The sequence below is a fragment of the Dermacentor variabilis genome, chromosome 7, assembly GCF_050947875.1.
Source record: "Dermacentor variabilis isolate Ectoservices chromosome 7, ASM5094787v1, whole genome shotgun sequence".
In the NCBI taxonomy this organism is placed as follows: domain Eukaryota; kingdom Metazoa; phylum Arthropoda; class Arachnida; order Ixodida; family Ixodidae; genus Dermacentor; species Dermacentor variabilis.
In genome coordinates, this window is record NC_134574.1 from 113,667,418 (window position 1) to 113,688,267 (window position 20,850).

A 20,850-nucleotide genomic window follows, 5' to 3' on the forward strand; every position below is an offset into this window, starting at 1 on the left:
GTATGCAAACATGTCAGCGACGTATTGGGGGGGGGGACCTTCAGCAGAATTTAAAGGCAAAAAGCATCGGTAGCCAATGTATCAGTAACGCTGCATGCATACAAAACCACTATTTCTACTGTAAATTTTCAGTATGCGTCCTGGCGCAGCTTTGTGTTCACAAACCAGTCTGTACTGCAGAAAACTGGCAATATTTATGTGTTTATTTCTCACTGGCAGTACAGACTTTAATTTTAATACCTGCTAACAGCAGCTGACTTACACCCCTGTGACACGGGCACTCGAAAGTCTTTTGAACAAAAAGACTTATCCCGATAAGGAGTTTCGCCTGCAGACATACGGCAGGGAGCAATCTCTTTATTCAGAAGCAACCTTTTCTGCAAACGGAGTTTGTCAATCTCCTTTACAGCTGAAAAGGAGTAGCCTCGAAATCAGCGGACGCCAGCAATTACTACATATATAAAGAAATAAGCAAATACATATTTTTATGTCGCCTAGGCTCATTGTAAAAAATTATTTTGTCTCGCAGAAGGTGCAGTAAACCCAGTAATGTTCATTTTCTTCAGTACTCTCATAAGCAGGTCGAACGGGTCGTGCATGTCACGTGATGATGCTTACAGACATGCGTCATGCAGACGACAAAAACCACGCGTGGCATTGTGAGCATTGATGACCAATGCCACTGACGGAACAGCCCTGGGCGCACGCAAAAAGCAGCGGCTACAATGGTCGAAAACGGACACGTGGACACTTACTAAGTTGTGGGAAGACAACCTGTACTTGTTACGTGCGCACCCTATGGCGGGAACGCTGCAGTCAACGCAATAAAAGAAGCCCAATGTTGCCAGACTAACTTGTACACCTGGCTAGTCCTGCAAACCCTTCTTAAAGTACGGGAATAAATCTTTGCTATAATGTTTCTTAATCTGGCATAGTTAAACTTAATTCGAAAATGTGCAATACAATAAGTTTTCACTGATATAATTCGAAATCATTTTAATTTGCCCAATTTTGTTTCGAACGCCAGCGCTATGCTTTCGGTAGTGTGTCCTGAAGGAAACACTAAAAGATTGTTGGTGCCGTGTATCTGCTGCACTACGCCTCTTTATTAAAAAGTCTCATCTTGGTAAAAGACCCCTTACGTAAAAGACCACTTACGTGCTCCTGTGACAGAGGTTTTACATGCGAAATTGGTGAATTACGACATGTGCGATATACTGTATAGTGCGGAATATAGGTCTAGGTTGTTTCCAAGAAATATTACTAAAAGGTCACCCCTCGACTTATATACCGGCCCTTGGCACAACAGGAATAGTCGTCTGTCAACATGTAGGAGCGAAGACCTTTCGGCATTCGCATCGTTATCGCCCCCTTGGTGTCCGACGCCGAAAGAGGCTTTCCCGCGGGATGTTGTCGTTCGCGTAAACGAAAAGGGCTATATGGACGAGGCCGTCATGCTCGATTGGATTAAGACCGTCTATAATCGGCAACCCGGCGCACTCCTGCGGTGTCCGAGCATGCTCGTCTTGGATACCTTTCGCGGGCACTTGACCGCAGGTGTGAAGCAGGCACTCCGCGGCGGGAGGACGGAACTCGCCGTCATTCCGGGAGGCATGACCTCAACACTTCAGCCACTGGACTTCATGCTCAACAAGCCCTTTAAAGACCATGTCCGTGAACAATCAGTGGATGGGCGGCAACAACCTGACGACCCCAACCGGCCAGCTGCGCAGACCGCCTCTCGCCACTGTGGCCACATGGGTGTCGCAGGCTTGGCGCTCGCTGCCCGACGATATGGTGGTGCGGGCATTCAAGAAGTGTTGCATTAGCAACTCCTTGGACGGCACCGAGGATGACATGTTGTGGGACGCAGCCAGCAAAAAGCAGTCGTCTTCGAACGAGAGTTCAGACATCTCAGACGAATCAGCAGGTGACGAGTCTGGCGGCACCACTAAATAAAACAAAGTTTTGTGCCTTATAATTTTTATGTTGACTTCTTTGCTTCAATGTAAGGGGGTCGACCTATATTCCGCATTATACGGTACATTTTCTCCAGGGTTAGGCTGCTCATCTCCGAGGAACACAGACCCCTCATCTGTTCCCTATAGTGCACACAAGTCTCTGCAACTGAGCACAGCCATGCTGCTGTAAAGTACTGAGTACTAAGTACTGTCGTACATCAGACCTCCTGTAACTGCAGCTCCAGCAGCCAAACATCGACCACACTAGACTCCCAGTTCGCATTTTACTGAGGAGTATAACAAATAATTTGCTCAACAGTTTGTAGACAACGTCCTTCCGTAAATAGCAGGTGCAACATTTAGCCATCACTTCCACTGAAACTTTCAAATTAACGCAACAAAACTTCCTGTGCGATTGCAGTGATGGACCTTCCACGACAGTGTTGTTCTTGCTCCCCAGCTAACTAATGTTTTAATGGGACAGTTGAATTATGCCAACAGAGATGCCAATCTCAGCGACCATATGAAGCTCAGGTGGCACCTTCCTTCGCATGTGGATTCACCATATTACGCATTCGAACAGATCGAGCATTTTTGTAAATACAGCCTACCTCTTTCCTTCCTTGATGCAATGTGCTAACTAACTACAGTCACATACTAAGTTGATGAGAACTAGGTCCACCACAAGTTAATTCTTTCGCACGAACATTCAATCGGCAAGCACTCACAGTACGCATTTCTCGAGTTACTGATCAAGAATCTCTAGCCCCAGCATCATTAAAGGTGAAGCTCACCGTGCAAGTGCTTTACCAGTGGCAGGCCTCGAATACAAAAAATTTCAGCGACAGACAAAAGCCAGCGCACCTCCTCTGCGTGTCTGAGGGACGCTTGACAGGCTCCCCAGGCGCCGTTCCCCCAGCGCTGCTGCCATTGACGGCCGGGTGGACAGCCTTGTCGTCGGGCGCATTCCCAGAGCCGGCGTTGGCTGCAGGTCCAAGCCCCAACAGTGTCCGGACCCGCGCCGACCGCACGTCCAGGATGGTGTCCGTGTAACCGATCTCCTGCAGGTACCTGCCAAGGGCATGGGGCGCACACAAGCTCAATATCGACAGGCGTTAACAGTACACACAAATGGAATGGTAGCCCCACTTATTCCAGGAGTTTCCTACCAGCACTAGAGAGGTGCACAGGAAGATGAAGCATTGAAGCGATTAACAGTGGTCGAAACAAGGGATCTTGCTAGAGCAGACACTTCGACAATGTTGTCCAATCTTTCGCTCTAGTGACAGTAATTGTTCCACCACTTAATTACTCACAACACTGCCCCATAGGAGTCACTTGTTTTTTTTAGGTGCACCTACGTAGTTTTCATTCTGTCCGCTTGTCATGGTAAAACACTCATCATGGATGAATGGGAAAACTTTACTGAGGTCCATCGGAACGTGCACTAGCATGGAGCGGGCCACTCCCATGTCGGGACAGAAAGACCTGGCCTCTCTGCCACGTCGCAGGCCCGTTGGACTGCCTCCCACTTGGACGACCTGACGTCTTCGTTGCCCCATAATGCTGGGCACGACCAGAGCATGCAATCCAAGTTGACGAAGTCTGAGCAAACATGCAAGTGTTTGACGTTTGAATTTTGGGATAAATCGGGTGTAAGAGGGCGGGGCTAGGGAATGCCCCGACTTGCAAGAGTCTGAGTGTCAAAGCCCAAGGCCTGTTCAATTTACTGTGTAGCAGCGGATACTTTTATCTGGGGAGGCGAAAGTGCTTTACGAGTTAACTGTACGAGGCAGGGGAATCGCTATTGTCTGGAACCTCAGCGCCACGCCACCCGATAGCTACGCGGACAGCAACTCGCGTGCGTATGTGCGTGCCAATGTATAACGGTGTAATGTATTCATAAATTTTAAAAGATAAGTAACCGTCAGAATTGAGGGGGCCAGTAAGTGCAGCTGCCTTTAAGTGCAAAGCCTGGATAACACTGACAAAAAAAGAAAGACGCTCACCGAAATGACATATGTGGGAATTCATATGCCACAGAGAGCCGTCACGCAATTTACAGCGGCAAATCCAGGCTTTTTATCTGTAGATCTGAATGTAGTGACAGGCACAAACAAGACAAGACTGGTGACACTCACTGTCTTAAAAGCTGGCGCCCTTGCCTCCACGACACGTTGCTGTTGCTCGTGATGAATAGCTCACCATCCATGGGCTCTTCTGCAAGGAAGAGAAGATCAGAAAGGTCAGTTGAGCCAGTTACTGTAGCCCGGATGACAACAAAGCAGCAAACAGGGACGCCCACAAGGATGGCTGCAAAGGGGTGCCCAAACAGCGTATGAAAGGTAAGCCTGCCTAATGCAGCACTAATGAATGAGGCAGCAGCCCCTTCGCACTGTGCAAAGGGCAGAAGTGCCTTCTTTTTTTAACTTCCCATTTATTTTAATCCGGGCAGAAAAACTGTAGCTCTGCTTGCCTACGCAAGTGATTTTTTCGAGGCAGAAGTGTAGCATAAAAACTACACTTTCTACACCGCAGTTTCGATGAGTGTAGGTAGCAGACGACAGACGGCCTTCGCAAACATGCAGGGCCATTTTGTCAACGAATCTTGGTACTTAAGGTTCACTACAGGGACGGCAGCAAAGTGCTGGCACGACCGTGTGTCACAGAGGAAGTTGACCTGATCTCTCAAGGAGATAAAATTTTATTCATGAATGGTGCATATATGGCAGTTTACGAACAGGCTTTTCCAGATTTCATGCTGTGTTATGCACACAGTCAAGTTGAGTGTGTGCTGTGCCATTCACAATGAATTTAGCTACAGCTTGTCTAGACGTGTTGCTGAAAGGAAACTAGTACATCGGCTTTTAATATTCAGGCAAGGGCATATACACAGCCAGTAGGTCCAGCTTCTATCCTTCTATCTGCTAACGCAGAAGACTACCACTAGCAGTCTGCTCCAAATGGCTACGATCCCGTCCGCAGAGTGAAGCATTAAATGCCAGTCTCTGCCCTGTATTACACTCGTCTACAGGGGCCCGCATGAAGTGCAAGTAAGAAATTAACTGACGATTATGATACTCCCTAAGGAGAAATGTGAGCGCAGCTCCATACATATTTTCATTTCACTATACATTTGGCTGGTGTGGACAATCTGTCTCATGCGGCATGTTGCAAACGAAGTGAAGCGTAGCAAAATAAGTCGCACTGAAGCAGAATGATAGCGGCGAGCAGAGTCGACTATCGTCGAAACCTTATCTGCGGGTCAAGCGCATTGGCTTTCGTACCCGACTCAAAGGTTCCAGTGTAATCACCAGTGCCCACATGGCTTCCATAAAGTACTGCACAATTCACGTCACGCATACAATCAAATTACAAACACTATGGCACCATCTCGTAGTCTCGTGCGGCACTCTGCTTTTCTCACGCCCTCGCGTGAGAAAAGCAGACTGCCGCATACTCTCCTCCTGAGAATACTCTCCTCTGCCGTTTTCCTCCTCACGCGCTCTTCGCTTTCACCTTTCATCTTTCACTGTGCTCATTCACTCAATTACGAGGGACAACGCCAACGCTTGCCACAGGAGCGGACACCTAAGAGCGGCGCTCTAAAAATATAGCCCTAAGATGCACACTGCAGTCAGCCAAAACTAGGAACTCAGAAGAGGCTCTTCCCACAAAAGCAGGCTACATCTGCTTGCTCTGTACTCCGCACACAGGCACAAAGAGAAGGTGCTGTGGCTCGGGCATATTACGCACAGCAATTACCTTTGTTGACATCGTCGAAGACTGGCGCCTTCAACTCGGCGGGGTTTGGATCCGTGTCGTACTTGAGCTTGTGAGACTTGATCCTGGAAATCAGGGCGTTACCAAATATTTATCTATTTCAAAATACCTTACATGCCCCAAGGGGAGCAGTGAGTAAGGGGGGCATCATTGAAATAATGACAAGAGAAAACAGATAAACGAGTCATATGCATCAGAGCGCAGCTCCATTCCCCAATAGCATGCAAAGCGTGCCGTCAGTAGAGGCACCACCCATGACGAAGGACAGGAGGTATTAATCGAAGCACTGGACATGCAAGGCAAAAACATCCCTGTCTTATCTTGCAATAAAATTCCTTTCAGTCAGCTTGCACCCAATGTGCCAAGGCATGCTAAGCTCCTTGTCAAGAGGCACAGTATGACCACAGAGCTGATAGGAAATTGTCAACATGTCCAGACAGAAGATCACAGCAAGCGAACAGAAATGTCCCAAATTACTTCCGCACAGCACACTAAGGACCCCCCAACCTGTACAAAAAGAACATTTAAAAACTCAGGGGGCTTTCATAAGTGCAGGTTGTTCAGGTGCAAATCACACACTATGATGAAAAGCAACACTGCCTTTCCTTGTGAATGGACTACCTCTGCTACATATAATTTCAAGGTACTAAAAGCAAGATTCCCTGTGTCACAAATTTGACTTCCATAGTTAGAACCGGCTGTTCTCTCCACAAGCAAAAGCACACAGGGTGGCCCTCAGATCTCATAATCTTCGCGCACAGCAGCACATTCCTTTTCCCGCCAGAACCGAGAGCGGAGTACAGGCAGCCTGGTGATAGCAGCTTACGGCCAATCTCATCCTGCCCCCCCCCCCCCCCATCCCCATTTTTTAACTAGTACTGCCCAATTTTTTAGAATACATTCATGGGAGTAGAAAAAGGAAAATAAAAAAAGCAAGGGGGATTATAGGGAACCGAATAGCAAGGCTGCTCGACTCCAAACCTCCAGGTCAAGGCTCGAAGGACCCCGCTAGCGAAGGCAGATTGTAATCACTGGGCAACCACTTTGTGCTCAGCCTAACCCAAGAAACATTAACCGAGCATGCAAATGACTTCCAACAAAATTACTTATTTCACTTGGGCTGCTAATGAACCAGCAGGGTGTTAGCGCAGACCTGCAAAACTTAAGATGTAAGAAAATACTACCATCAAAGTAAAAAGATATCAAAATTTGGGGAAAATACTAAAACTGTTTTCTTACTCAGAACATTATTTGTTAAAAAACATTGCGAACTTTGTATTGTAGGGAAACTGCTCCTCTATGTTCACAGTAAGAATGATTGGCGTCACAGCGAAAATGAAAAAAAAGAAAATATCCATGCAGTTTATGAAATAATGTAATGGCAGCTGAAATTTCAGCTGCTGCTATAGCTTTGGCACTCCTGCTGGCAGGTTCACATGGGTCAACGACTGTGTCTGTATTCAATTGACATCAGTGTGTCCCTATAACTTGACTGCAAATGGAAAAATGAGTAGAATAAAACTAAAAAAAAATAATGGTAGGCCCGTTTTACTCATGTATTCCATGATAAAATTGTAGAGGCCTGTTACAGGCACTTCAAGCAAAAACATTAAGTAAAATTCAAAATAAGAAACTGAAAGGTAATAGTATCCGAGCCAAGTAATAGGAGGAGGGAACAAAACATGACGCTGCTCTATACATGCCTGCAGGTATCAAGCTTTCTATGAATGCCACTTAAACAATGATCATTTAGAAATTATTTTCTTGATAAAGATTCTTTCAAGAATAATGCACCAGCAAAATGTGCTTTACTGATAATCCGAGCCAAAAATATGCAATGGAATTGTGCTTTCGGTGTTCTAACACACACTAGATATGCAAGACGTCAAAACCAATATTGGCTTATCGCATTACAACAGGATATACAAGGCCATTTACTAAGAGCAAAGCACCCCAATGCTTTCAAATGCTCAAAGGAACTTGAATTAGTATTGGGCCTGTAGAACATTCTTGCACTAATAGATTCTATCTTTCTGAGGTGCCACACAGGCAAGTGTTTTTCTTACAAAGCAAGCGTTGAAATTAGTTTGCATTCAATACCAATACGGTGCATTGAGGTGTTAATGAGGCGAGTGGTTACATACTACACGCTGCACAGTATTACACTACTATCAGCTACTATCAAGGAAACTTAACCTTTCTGACATAACTACCTGCCAATTAAAACCCAACATTTTGAGCCAACTCGGCTAAATTTCATTGAATTGAACACTGATATCTCCTTGTGAATGAACTGCCTCTCCTCTATACAATTTCAAGGTATCAAGAGCGAGATTCTCTGTCTCAGAATTTAAACTGCAATGGTTAAAACCTGGTGTTCCCGCCACACGCAAGCACGAAGGGTGGCCCTCAGATCTCATAATCTTCGCGCACGGCGGCACATTCCTTTTCCCGCCAAAACCGAGAGCGGAGCGCAGGCAACCTGATGATAGCAACTTACGGCCAATTTCATTCTGAGCCCCACCCATTTTTGAACTAGTACTGCCCAACTTCTTAGGATAGTTTCATGGGGGAAGATAAAAAATAAAGAGAAAAGTAAAAAAAAAAAAGAAATAAAGAAAGGAAGTGAGGTGATCTCAGGGAACCAAATAGCAAGGCTGCTCGACTCCAAACCCCCAGGTCGAGGCTCGAAGGACCCCGCTAGCGAAGGCAGATTGTAATCACTGGGAAACCACTTCGTGCTCAGCCTAATGACAGATACATTAGGAGAGTGAGTACACATGACCTCCAAGAAAATTACCGAGCTTTCTTGAGCTGTTAATGAAACAGCAGAGCTGCTGGTTCATTAATAAAGGCAAATTTTAAGAAATACTAAACGTTGCTTCATTACTCAGGAAATTGACTGTTTATTGAAAAACTGGTGACTGTATTTGCAGGGACACACCGAAAAAGCATAAGCCTCCTCCATGTTCACACAAAGAATGATCTTTGCATTGCAAGATACATGCTTGCATGTATCTTGCATGTATCTTGCAAAGGTTTTCTTTGCAAGAAAACCTTTGCATTGCTCCATACATACCTGCAGATATTAGGTTTTACACATGGATGCTAATTAAGCAAATATTTGTTGAGGATTATCTTATTGTTAAGACAGTCTTTAATCATAACTGACCAGCATAATGTGCTTTACTGATATCAATCAGGGCCAAAGCTCTGGAACAGTGATGAACCCTAGATACACAAGATGTCAAGACAGATACTGGCTAGCCAATCACATTATGAACACAATATATGGGATCATCCACTCTTGGAGTGAATCACCTCAAAGTTTTCAAATGTTCACAGAACTTTAAATTATTAATGCAGACCTGCAGAATATCCTTGCACCAATAGATATCTACATGGGGTGCATCACACAGGTGAACGTATTTCTCACAAAGCAAATGTTGAAATTATATTGCATTCAATATTCATAACGTGTTTCAAGTATTAAATGAGGAAAATGATAAGCGACTATACCCTGCACGGTCACACGAAAAAAATATTAGCCAGTCATAGTGCTAAAAATACTACCAAGGAGGCTAAACTTTCTGACAGAATTTCTGACAGTCTGCTTGGGCTAATTAAGCATCCCCCACTAAAAAGGTGGATTAATTAAAACCCAACATTTCAAGACCAACTCAGTTGAACTTCATCAAATAGTACATTGAATTTCTTTGTGAGTGAGCTGCTTCTGCTCAATGTAACCTCAAGGTATCAAAGAAAAAACAATCACACTGCACCGCAAATTTGACTTTCACAGCTAAAACTCCACAGGCAAGCACACAGGGTGGCCCTCAGATCTCATAATCTTCGCGCACAGCAGCACATTCCTTTTCCCGCCAGAACCGAGAGCGGAGTACAGGCAGCCTGGTGATAGCAGCTTACAGCCAATCTCCCATTCCACCCCATTTTTGAGCTAGTACTGCCCAAATTTTTAGGATGCATTTCATGGGAGTAGAAAAAGAAAAAAAAGAAAAATAATAAAGCAAAGGGGATCATAGGGAACCGAATAGTAAGGCTGCCCTACTCCAAACCTCCAGGTCAAGGCTCGAAGGACCCCGCTAGCGAAGGCAGATTGTAATCACTGGGCAACCACTTAGTGCTCAGCCTAATCCAGCATGCAAATGACTTCCAACAAAATTACTCATTTCACTTGGGCTGTTAATGAACCAGCAGGGTGTTGGCACAGACCTGCATACCTTAAAATGTAAAACATACTACCATCAAATAATATTTGGGGTTTTACGTGCCAAAACCACTTTCTGATTATGAGGCACGCCGTAGTGGAGGACTCCGGAAATTTTGACCACCTGGGGTTCTTTAACGTGCGCCTAAATCGAAGCACACGGGTGTTTTCGCATTTCGCCCCCATCGAAATGCGGCCGCCGTGGCCGACATACTACCATCAAAGTAAAAGGATACTAAAATTCAGTGAAAAATACTCAAAATTGTTTCATTACCCAGGACATTGGTTTGCTGGCTTTGTATCATAGGGACACTGTGAAAAGGCACGCTACTCTACGTTCACAGTAAGAATGATCTGCATCAAAGCAGCAAGAAAAAAAATTCATGTAGTTTATAAAATAATCATGTAATGGCGGCTGAAATTTCAGCTGCTGCTTTAGTTTCAGCGCCCCCTGCTAGCAGGTCCAAATCGATCAACGACTGTATCTGTATTCAGTTGACATAAGTATGTCCCTAAAGTGACTGCAAATGGAAAGAAGTAAAATAAAATTGTAAAGGAGAAGAAAAGGAAGGAAAACATCAGACCCCTATAATCGTGTCTTCCATGATAAAATTATAAATTTTACAAAGCATGTTAGTAACACTTCAAGCAGAAACACTCGGTAAAGCTCAAAATAAGTGAAGCTGAAAGGTAGTAGTATCCGAGTCAAGTGGGAGAAATGGACAAAACATGCCCCCTGCTCCATAGATGCTTGGAGGTATCAAGCTTTAGACGAATGCCATTTAAGCAATGATCGTATAGCAATTTCTTGCTAAGGATTCGTTTCAGAATAACGCACTAGTTAAAATGAGTTTTACTCATAATCTGAGGTGGAAGCCTGCAATGGAATTGTGCTTTCAGTGTTCTAATGTGCACTAGACAAAGAAGACATCAAGACAGATCCTGGCCTACGATTTCAGAACACAATATACAGGGTTATTTACTCTTACAGCGAAGCACCTCAAAGCTTTCAAATGTTCACAAAAACTCAGAAATTATTGAGGCCAGTAGAGTATTCTTGCACCAATAGTTATCTGTCTGAGGTGTCACACAGGCAAATGTTTCTCTTACAATGCAAGTGTTGAAATTATATTGCATTCAATACTAATAAGGCGCATTGAAGTGTTAACAAGGCGAGTGATTCCAGACTAAACCCTGCAGAGCTACAGAAAAATAGATTTGCTCGTCATCGTGCTAAACTACTACGAAGGAAGCCCAAACCTTCTGATATGATTAATTACCTGTCTGGTCGCATCAATTAATTAAGGAGTTGATAACCTCTCCAACCAAACAATGGATTTATTAAAACTCAACATTTCAAGCCAACTCAGCTGAATTTTATTAAGCACCGATATTTCCTTGTGAATAAATTGCCTCTGCTCGATATCCTCTCAAGGTGCCAAAATCAAGATTCCGTCACAATTTAGACTGCGATGGTTAAAACCTAGCGTTCCCTCCGCACACAAGCACAAAGGGTCACCCTCAGATCTCATAATCTTCGCACACAGCGGCACATTCCTTTTCCCGCCAGAACCGAGAGCGGAGTGCTGGCAGCCTGGTGATAGCAACTTACGGCCAATCTCATTCTGACCCCACCCTATTTTTAAACTAGTACTGCCCAATTTTTTTAGGATAATTTCATGGAGGAAGAAAAATGAACAAGAAAGAAACAAGAAAAATGCAAATTGAAGTGATCTCGGGGAACCGAATAGTAAGGCTGCTTGACTCCAAACCCCCAGGTCGAGGCTTGAAGGACCCCGCTAGCGAAGGCAGATTGTAATCACTGGGCAACCGCTTTGTGCTCAGCCTAACCCTAGAAACAATAATCGAGCATGCACAGCAAGTCCAAGAAGATTACTAACATCACTATAGCTGCTAATGAATCAGCAAGACGACAGAGGCTCTTCTAAAGGAAACATCCAGTTAAACTCAAAATAGACGACACTAAAAGATGATAGCCAAAGCAAGATCTGGCAGAGCAGGGAACAAAAACATGCCCATTGCTTCATACATGCCTGCAGATAAGCTTTACACGAATGCCATTAAAATCAGATAGCCTTTACCGATTATTTTAAAGAAATGAAAGAAAGGAAAATTTTCAACATCCATGCAATCAAGGTGCATTTAACGAGATCTCGCTCGAGAAATCAGACCTGTCTCCGACTCAACCTGCAATGCCATAAACAGCGAAAATTTCCTAGAACCGAGAGAAAATTAAGCAGAACATCACATACCTGAATAATGTGCTTTAAAAATAATGCGAGAAAAAAGCGCAATAGTAACTTGCATTCTGTCTTCATCTAAAGCACACTAAATATGTACATTCCAATTAACAAGGCAAGGTGCATGGCTAGCTGCTCTTGGAGCAAAGCAGCTCAAATATTCAAGTGCTCAAAAGAGCTTAAATTCGTAATGAAGGCCCGCAGAAGATCCTTACATTACTAGAGCACTCTTTGAGGTATCGTACATGCTGATCTCTTACAGGGTAGAATAAATGTTGAAATTATATCCCACTGAACACTTAAAGGGTGTAAATGTGTTTAAAGGTGTTAATGAGGTGTACGATTAGCTACTACACCCTTTGCAGCTAAATGAAAAAATATCTGCTATTCAAGGTGCAGAACAAACTACTACCCACTGTGACAAAAGGTGACAAGGTACAAAGCTCCTCTCAACATATAACGAGATCATCACGAGATCGCCATGCCACGACTGTCCGGTGGAGTCCGAACTGAAATAGCATTGGACAACATCCTTTCTGTTGTGCCAATGCTTGTTTTCACCTAAAGTGGCCTAGCCAGTAATCCAAGGTCTATTTTTGTTCATCTTAAACCAAAGTTTGTATGAAAGCAAAAAATCTGTGCTTGAACAGCTTCAGCAATCCTCAGCACCCAACCCACAAAGCAGGAGGCACAAAGCCAATGCCACATGTTTACTAAATCAAACCCGTTATGTCCCAGTGTGGCTATATTGTCATGATTTTAACACTATTCACTTGGAAAGTTGCTGTGATATTAAAAAAAGTATGCCACAGAAGCTAAATTTGCTAAATTTAACGGGATTGCGAGTCACTTTTTGCAAACTGTACGACAAGATATGCCAATTTTTCAGGGAATGAAGAGCTAAAAAATAAGGAAATTCATTCTCAATGGGTTAGATTGCCCACTACTAAACAATCATGCATATTTCCATGCAAATAGGCTTTAAAGTAACATACGTTGCATATAACACCAGTTTTACCCAGCATAGTGCACATAGCTGGGGCAGTCCAGTTCTGTTCTGTTTGACTCTCGTAAACCCATGTGGGAGAAAGCATGCAGTGAACACAGGAGCCATGAGAAGGAACAATTCAAGTAAAGATAGTCAAAAGAATGTCCTTGGCAAACATACCTTTCCTGCTTGAGCGCGAACTCGAGCATCTTTATTCGCCTGATGAGGTCGTTCTTGAGGTTTTCCTGCCCCTTGCGCTCACCCTGTAGAAACGCTATCCTTGCCTGCGCAGAAAGGAAAGGGAAACAAGCTTTAGAATCATCGTAAACCAACTAGCTTAATATCGATACACTCCCTACATAGCGAAATAAAAAGCATTCTTCAAAACAGAACTCTTGCACGCTGTACAGGGTTTGCTCAGCTTATAATCGGGCTATTTAGGCAGGGCATGGATGATAATATTTAGCCTAATTATTTATCCATCTTTCATTGGTGATCACATCAACTAGGTTGTGCAAAAAAATTACGAGGCGACCGTAGTGAAACATAAGCAGACAAACTATCAATAGTTTATTTAAGTGTGTTTAAGCGTTCAGTTTTCCTTAACTACTACACATCTACTACTCACTGTTTCTCACTTGTTTCTTTTTGTCTTACACTACAAATTCAATTCGGACTAATGCATGCATTTACTCATTCTCCCGTATACTTAAGCACCCAAAACAGGGTTTTGTACCAGTGTGTGCCCTCGTATGTGTGCACCAGAATAAACTGGAGAAACAAGCAAGATCCAACCTAACACAAGGATCCAGAAAAACCACCAAGGCAACACGTGCAGCATGAGCAGCCAACACGAGCCACCAAGAGAGAGAGTGTGGCTCACTCCCAAAATCTCAAAACACGAGGGGGCCCCCGAGCATACACTGCTTGCCCCCTTCCCTCTCACACACGAGCAGTCGTTATATGCCGCCTTCCGAGAAGAAGGCAAAGTGAGACGGGAGGGAGCCTTGAACCATGCTGCGGTGCCGAGCACATGGTGCCGTTCAACCCACAAAATTCGGCAGAACGTGCGACGCAGCGCCGAAAAAACAAGAACAGCTAAAACGAGCACACACTCAGCTCACCGTCTGGGCAAAATGCCAGGAGCAGAAAAAGCAAACGAAACAAGTTAAAAGCAAAAGAATGAGAGACAGATAAGACGAAGCAGAGGACAAAAAACAAAAAACTGTCAAAGGAGTACAAGCAGGGGACACTGTCTTCTTGAAGGTGCCAAAGGAAACGACCCACGTGAGAGCACGCCCCACACAGGGTGCCAACCTTGGCCTGGCCTGGCTTTCACTTCTTTGCGACACACCCATAGAACCCCGGCAGAGACAAAGTGTCACGCTCCGCCATGGTCCACGGACGTTCAGGCAGTCGGAAGCAGGTGTGACGAAAGGGGCAAAAATTTGTCAGCGTGACGTCTGTGCAGTTTGCGACATTCAGAGGCAGGAGACGAAGGAAGTCCAACTGCTGCTGCTAAGTGGCACCTAACCAAGAACTTCTGCTCTGCGAGGCAGGCTCAGCACAACACTAAATGAGCGGGGCACTGTCGCTCACTAAAGACACACTAGGTCCGAAATATTGAAAACACGGAAAAAGGCATTACCCTTGAGGACTGTGCAATGTAGTGTAATCCGGGTCCATAGTGACTATGAACACAGCGACAACCTTTCTCAAAGTAGTAGTAGTAGTAGTAGTAGTAGTAGTAGTAGTAGTAGTAGTAGTAGTAGTAGTAGTAGTAGTAGGTGGAAGAACAAAGAAAAGGACGCTCTCTTAAACTTTAAAAATTTTACTTTTCAACACCTTCGGTCAGCAACATTGAGGAGTTTAATAACCTCAGCTTTTAAGAGCTTTTGAGGCACATTTTGCATACATCTATTCTTGCACATCTGAATGTGCACTGCACAATCAAGCAGGGACGGTACTGGCTGTATACAATATGTGTACTTAGCAGTGCGTGCGGACCAGCTGTTTGCAGCAGCAACTTTACCGGCAATTTTATCTTCAGAACTTCCTATGCGCACTTTCTCCCTAGTATATGAGGTGGCCAGCTGCACACCAATGGACCCTTTCTCTAATTAACAAGTGCACTTCTCTGCATTGCACATCTGGACAATGGCAGTGCCAGTCAAGGTTCAAACGAAGACAAAGTGCACACGCTGGGGCTTCTCTCTGACTGGTCTGATCATAAGAGCCATAACTAGATTGTTCATGTCATAGTACAAGCAAGCTGCTCAAACTCACTTATGGTATAAATGACTACACTCATCAGCTTGGCAATCAGCACCACGGGGAAGCTCGCTTTACAGTCATGAAAGCAGTCAATTGGCCAAGCTTATTTAGAGCTGAGCCCCTATGCGCCCGTTCCTGCGGCAAGCGTCGGCGTTGTCCGACGGCGTCGGCGTAACCGAGCTAACGAACGCCACGAAGAATGAAAGCGAACGAGCGGCGAGATAAAACAAAGTTGATAGCGCAGGGGGAGGGCGCAGCAGAACTAGGAGGCGGAAAGCGGAGGAGTAGCAGATGGGAGTTGGCCTGCGCATGCGCAGAGTTCCCGGCGGCCTAGGCATCCACAGCCGCGGGGCTATCATTTGCACTTCCGAGGGGGGAGGGGGGTGCCGTGAGGCGGGGAGGGCTGCGCTCGTCGGGCGTCAGCTGTTGAGGTCAATCCGTGGTGCCAGAGTGTGCGTCGGGAATCACTGCTCCTGCAAGGGGCGATGGCGACCGACTACGAGACCAAGGGACCGGCTGGGTGTTGTCGCTTATACTGGCGGCACGACTTCCCCGCTACGAAGGGCCGCACTTGTCGTCGGTGAAAAGAAAGCGTGAAAAGAAAGGCGAAGTGCCGCGCAAGACGAGCTGTGCGGCGACGGTGGCTATGATATGGCGCCAGAGTAGCGTGCGTTGTCTCTATGGAAACAAAGCACTGCATGAGCGGAGGTCTGTCTGCGGCGGCTGCTGCTGTGAGTCGCACCCACGCGTCAGCCACGCGCTGCCTATTAAGATATCCCGACTAGCGAGGCAGACGCGCCACACTTCACTCCGTTTGGAAGGTGCCGCACTAGACAGATTGCCCGCGCCAGCCAATGTGTGGCAAAATGAAAACACGTATGGATCTGCGCTCAAATTGAGCATTAGCGAGTATCGTAATCGCCGGTGAACTTTTTGTTGCTTTCTCAAAAGATGCTAATAGTAGTCTACACTCAGACCCTCAAAAAAAAGAACAACGCAATAAAAAATTGCTGTTTGTGGTTTTACGCAGTGCCTCAGCCAACTCGGTGGCTGCGACCACCGCAACCGAGTTCATTTGTGTCGCTTCATCACTTCAAGTGCAGTGCTTGCTGCAGTAGCAGCATCAGTCTCCAGAAGTTTCACTTACAGCAATAACTACGACTGCAATAACCACCGCACTAATACTATTTCTGTACATCATTATATACCGGCTTGCGAGGTTCTTCGCACTATCAGTTGCAAAAGAAAGAAAAGAAAGACCCCACAGCCGTGTGCAAACAATATAGCTTGGGAAAACTACTTGTTGCCTCCTTTATTCCCCCTATTGTCCTATCTGCCGAATTCTGTGGTCTTACGTGTCAAAACTACAATTTGATGATGAGGCATGTCATAGTGGGCGACTCCAGAATAATCTTAACCAGCAGGTTTCTTTAATGTGCTCCCAATGCACGGGACACGGGCGTTTTTTGCATTTTGGCCCCATCGAAATGTGGCCGCCGCGGCCGGCGATTTGATCCCGCGGCCGGCGATTTGATCCCGCGGCCTCGTGCTTAGCAGAGCAACACCATAGCCGCTAAGCCACCACAACGGGTCTCCCATTTGACTTCCTGCCAGTGGCGTAACTAAAAAAAATTGCCTTACATCCCAAAACTGCAACACTGGGTCAGAGGGATGTCATAGTAGCGTGTTAGGAATGGCCTGCCGAGGTTCCGACACGCAAAGTTCATCAGCCAGCTGCAGCAGCAGGGTTGGCGTTTTCTGGGAACCGACCGTCCTTCTCCAGCCTCTTGGCGTCACGATGTCTGCTGCGGCGACCGTGTGAGGAGGAAAATGAGTCAGCAACTCTTCGTCGCCGGAATGCCGAGACGAGGTCGACGAACCAGGCTTTGTTAGTGAGCTTGCCACCACCTACCCGGTCTTTCGGGAGCGGGGGAGTTCCCGAGGGAATGTATTTGGCGGCACCGTCCCACGCGCCTTTCAAGACGCAAGACAATGGAGAACCAGGGCGGCCACGCTGCGGGGGCCAGCTCAGGGAATAAGAGGCGCCTCCTTTGGGCAAGACAGTTCTGCGAAGACAGTCTCACCTCGGTGGGGGCAGTGAAACCAGTGCGTACGTGTGTGTGAGCCCTCTTCCTCCAAAAAGGCGGGGCGACTACGATGACGTTGGACGCTACGAATTGGCGGTGAACAGCCGCTTTCCCTCACCTAGGGATCTAGGAAAGACGGAGTGTTTATAAGCAGCTGTTTGTGGGCTGCTAGCGGTGTGCTCGTGCTCTGTGCTGCGTGTTTGGATCTTTGAGCTCGTATGTTGTATGCTTCGTCTTGCGTGCTCCATTTGGGAGCCACGCTAGACTGTTGAATGTATCTCTTATTCTAATGTAAAAATAAATCCTGCACGCCTAGTTCCTCCCTACAACCTACAACTACTACAGGAGGTATCTGGATTAACTTCGACCCCTGGGGCCCTTCAGCACTGGTTTGCGACTACAACCAGCACTTTCGCTGTAGTGCTGGTTTGTCGTGATACCACGTGACTTAGCAGGTGTCACAACAACTGCAGCATGAAGCAATGATGATTTATCTAGGACACTTCAGTGATGTAATGGCGGCACAGTTGGGTGGAGCATCTCTCTCAGCCATTGGAGGGAGGCCCTGAGGTTTTGTACCGACTTATGTGAGCCTCCTTTGCGTCAGTACTTCACGGGCATTTTATTATTTCATTGCCGACATGATGACCATTACTGTGGAGCTGCTGCAGCGTAATGGCCAACAGAGGTGCACCGAAGTGCAGCTGGAAAGTACCCACAGAGGGTCTTGTGTAGCAACTGAACAGCACTGCACTTTGCACAGCTGCCATGCTCACCAATGAAGGCAGACTGGTGTACTGATCTCTTAAAACAGCCTTCATCACATCGGCGAAACAACAGTGCGTGAAAGACAAATGAACTGGTGCTGCAGCCATGTATTACGGAGCACGTACCCCGTGGCCCACATCTGGAATCCCACATTTGTACAGTTTAATGAAATATTTCATCAGAATGCGAAACACCGATATGGAGACTGCAATCGTCTGCTTTGTGCAATGACAGTGTTCCCATGCTGGCAAAAATGTTGTTCCGCTGCTCGCGTGCCAAGGCAAAAAGAGTCATTTCTCGGGGTACATATGTGACCAGCCTAGTTGCACGCGCTTTAGTGTACGAGTGTGCTCAACACAACTATTTACGCAAAAAACATAAGTGCACATAAACCCCGTTTTCAAGAACGCTGATTCTTGGGCTAGTTAGTACGGTTTAGTCATAATGGCAAGACCTATAACGCAATTCAAAAAGACAGGGATGTGAGAGACGTGGCTCTGTCATGTCCCTGTCATTTTGAATTGCGCTAAAGGTCTTGCCATTATGAGTAACCTAATTGGTTTTCTAGGTTGGTATTGTCGCACACACACAAAAAAATCGACTGCTTCTAGCAGCAAGTGCACAAACGCGGAGCATGCTGATTCACCAGCTCAGCAACTCCCCAGTCTATTTGCCCGTGCAGCGAAAAGTTCATGCAGAAGCTACAAATTGCATAGGCTCAACCAGAACCAACTATCCCAGTTTTTCACTCTTGCTTCATGCCGAGCAAACCCGCTCGTTAGTTCAACGTCGCGAACGCGGGTCATGTTACGCAAATTAATCAGGAGACACGTCTCCCTCACCAACATCCTGCCAAACGCCACAGCGCCGTCTGCGGCCGCTACGGCAACTAACTGCCCTCCCCCTCCTCCTCGAGTGCAGCACAACGAAGGGCATTAGCGAAGCGTCACGTGTACGCAGACAAGTTGCGCAACACCCGCTCCCAACACACGAGCAGTCGAAGGGTTGCTTGGTTGCTCAACCGAACTACAGGACGCTCCAAAAAATAAACGCCCTCCACTCTCTCCGATGGGGGAGGGTGTGGTGAGGGCAAGGGTATACGTAACAGACGGACACACGCACACAGCCAGCGTCACCGATAGAAAGCTCAATGAACGCCGCTACAGGGACCCGCGGTCGCACGCGCAATGCATCCCCGAGAGGAAACGGGGAAAGCGGTGTGCGTCCTTTATTAAACGGCGCCGACCTTGGCCCACCCTCGCCCCGCAACCTTTCCGAAACCCCCTCCGCTCCTCTCTGCATACATCGGCTCCGCTAGCCGGCCGCTCTTGGCGCAGTGGGTGGGCCCCCGGTGCCCGCAGGCATCGAAGCCGCCGGCGCGCAGTTTCACGCATGACTTCGCCCGTGGCCCGGCGGCGAGCCGATCATCGCGCGCCGGACGCAGCGGTGCGGCGCGGAGAAACGCCAAAGGCCGCGCTCCCTCTACGCGCGAAACAAGAGGAGAAGAGCGCGCAGACAAACGCAGACACGCACGCCAATCTTCGCGCCTCGTCGACCCGACGGGAGACACGCTTTCAATACCGAACGCTCTCCGTCAATGTTCCGCCACGTGGGCCAAGTACGGTACATCGACCCGTTTTATCTAGTTCCATCCACTCGGTGGAGGGCGGTCCTTCGACACCAAAAGAAAACGTCACGCTTGGATTCGGCGCGACCACGTTTACGCGTCGCTGTTTCCGTACTCGTCGAACCCTAGCGCCTTCCTCTTCTCCCTAAGCTTGGGGAGTGCGGTGAGCGAGAGAGAGACACGGCCAGCTTTCGACCAAAGCGCGCCCCAGGAAGCAAGCACGCCGACTGTAAAGTTGACACAAGACTTACTTGAAGGCAGCAGCGACACGCACGCTGGCAGACCATTTATGTTTAAAACCAAGCACCGATCTCTCCACACCCCACATTTGCACCATCGCCAAATTTCTGGTGGCACGACTAAAAACCAAGTTCCAAGTAGGGGCACTTGGGGTTTCTAGGTTCCACCGTCCTAACCCTCGAGAGGTGACGTGCTGGAAAGACCTCTCCAGACAAAAAAAAAAGGCTTAAGCTTCGTCTTTAATAGCATTCATAGATTCATTCACTGCTTCTCACGCATCCCGGCAACTGCAACTTATGTCACTTTAATGTTCACCGGGAAACGCTGGCGGCGGACGCTAAGCACGAAGGCGAGTTGTCTCGTAGAAACGCGGCCTCTTTCGTGGGCCAATCCCGGAGGCAGTGCACAGCCGAGCAAAAAAAGAAAAACTACATTTTGAGGTTTCTGTTATTTTTTTCACACGTTTAATATTGCAGTCTAACTTTTAACATAAAAGGCATGCGCTGTCGGTGTTTGGTTTCACGACATTTGTTTGTGGGCTGTCGTTCTTACAACTTACGAGGAATAACTTTGTCAAGGATGTAAGACAAGCGATGAGAAACTTTAGTTATACAACGGTGTGGCAATATAACT

General features: G+C 46.6%; 1 protein-coding gene across 6 annotated transcripts in view; it reads right to left on the reverse strand.

Moving 5' to 3' along the window:
- The window catches only part of Cka (Connector of kinase to AP-1), a 108,889-nt gene that overhangs the window by 38,834 nt on the left and 49,205 nt on the right, over nucleotides 1-20,850 (reverse strand). For all 6 annotated transcript variants that reach the window (XM_075699020.1, XM_075699021.1, XM_075699022.1 and 3 more), the window contains exons 2-5: nucleotides 13,402-13,505; nucleotides 5,727-5,809; nucleotides 4,103-4,181; nucleotides 2,826-3,032 (exon numbers count right to left, since the gene is read on the reverse strand). In XM_075699020.1, coding sequence (XP_075555135.1) covers nucleotides 2,826-3,032; nucleotides 4,103-4,181; nucleotides 5,727-5,809; nucleotides 13,402-13,505 — 473 coding nt within the window. The remainder of the gene's footprint in view (nucleotides 1-2,825; nucleotides 3,033-4,102; nucleotides 4,182-5,726; nucleotides 5,810-13,401; nucleotides 13,506-20,850) is intronic.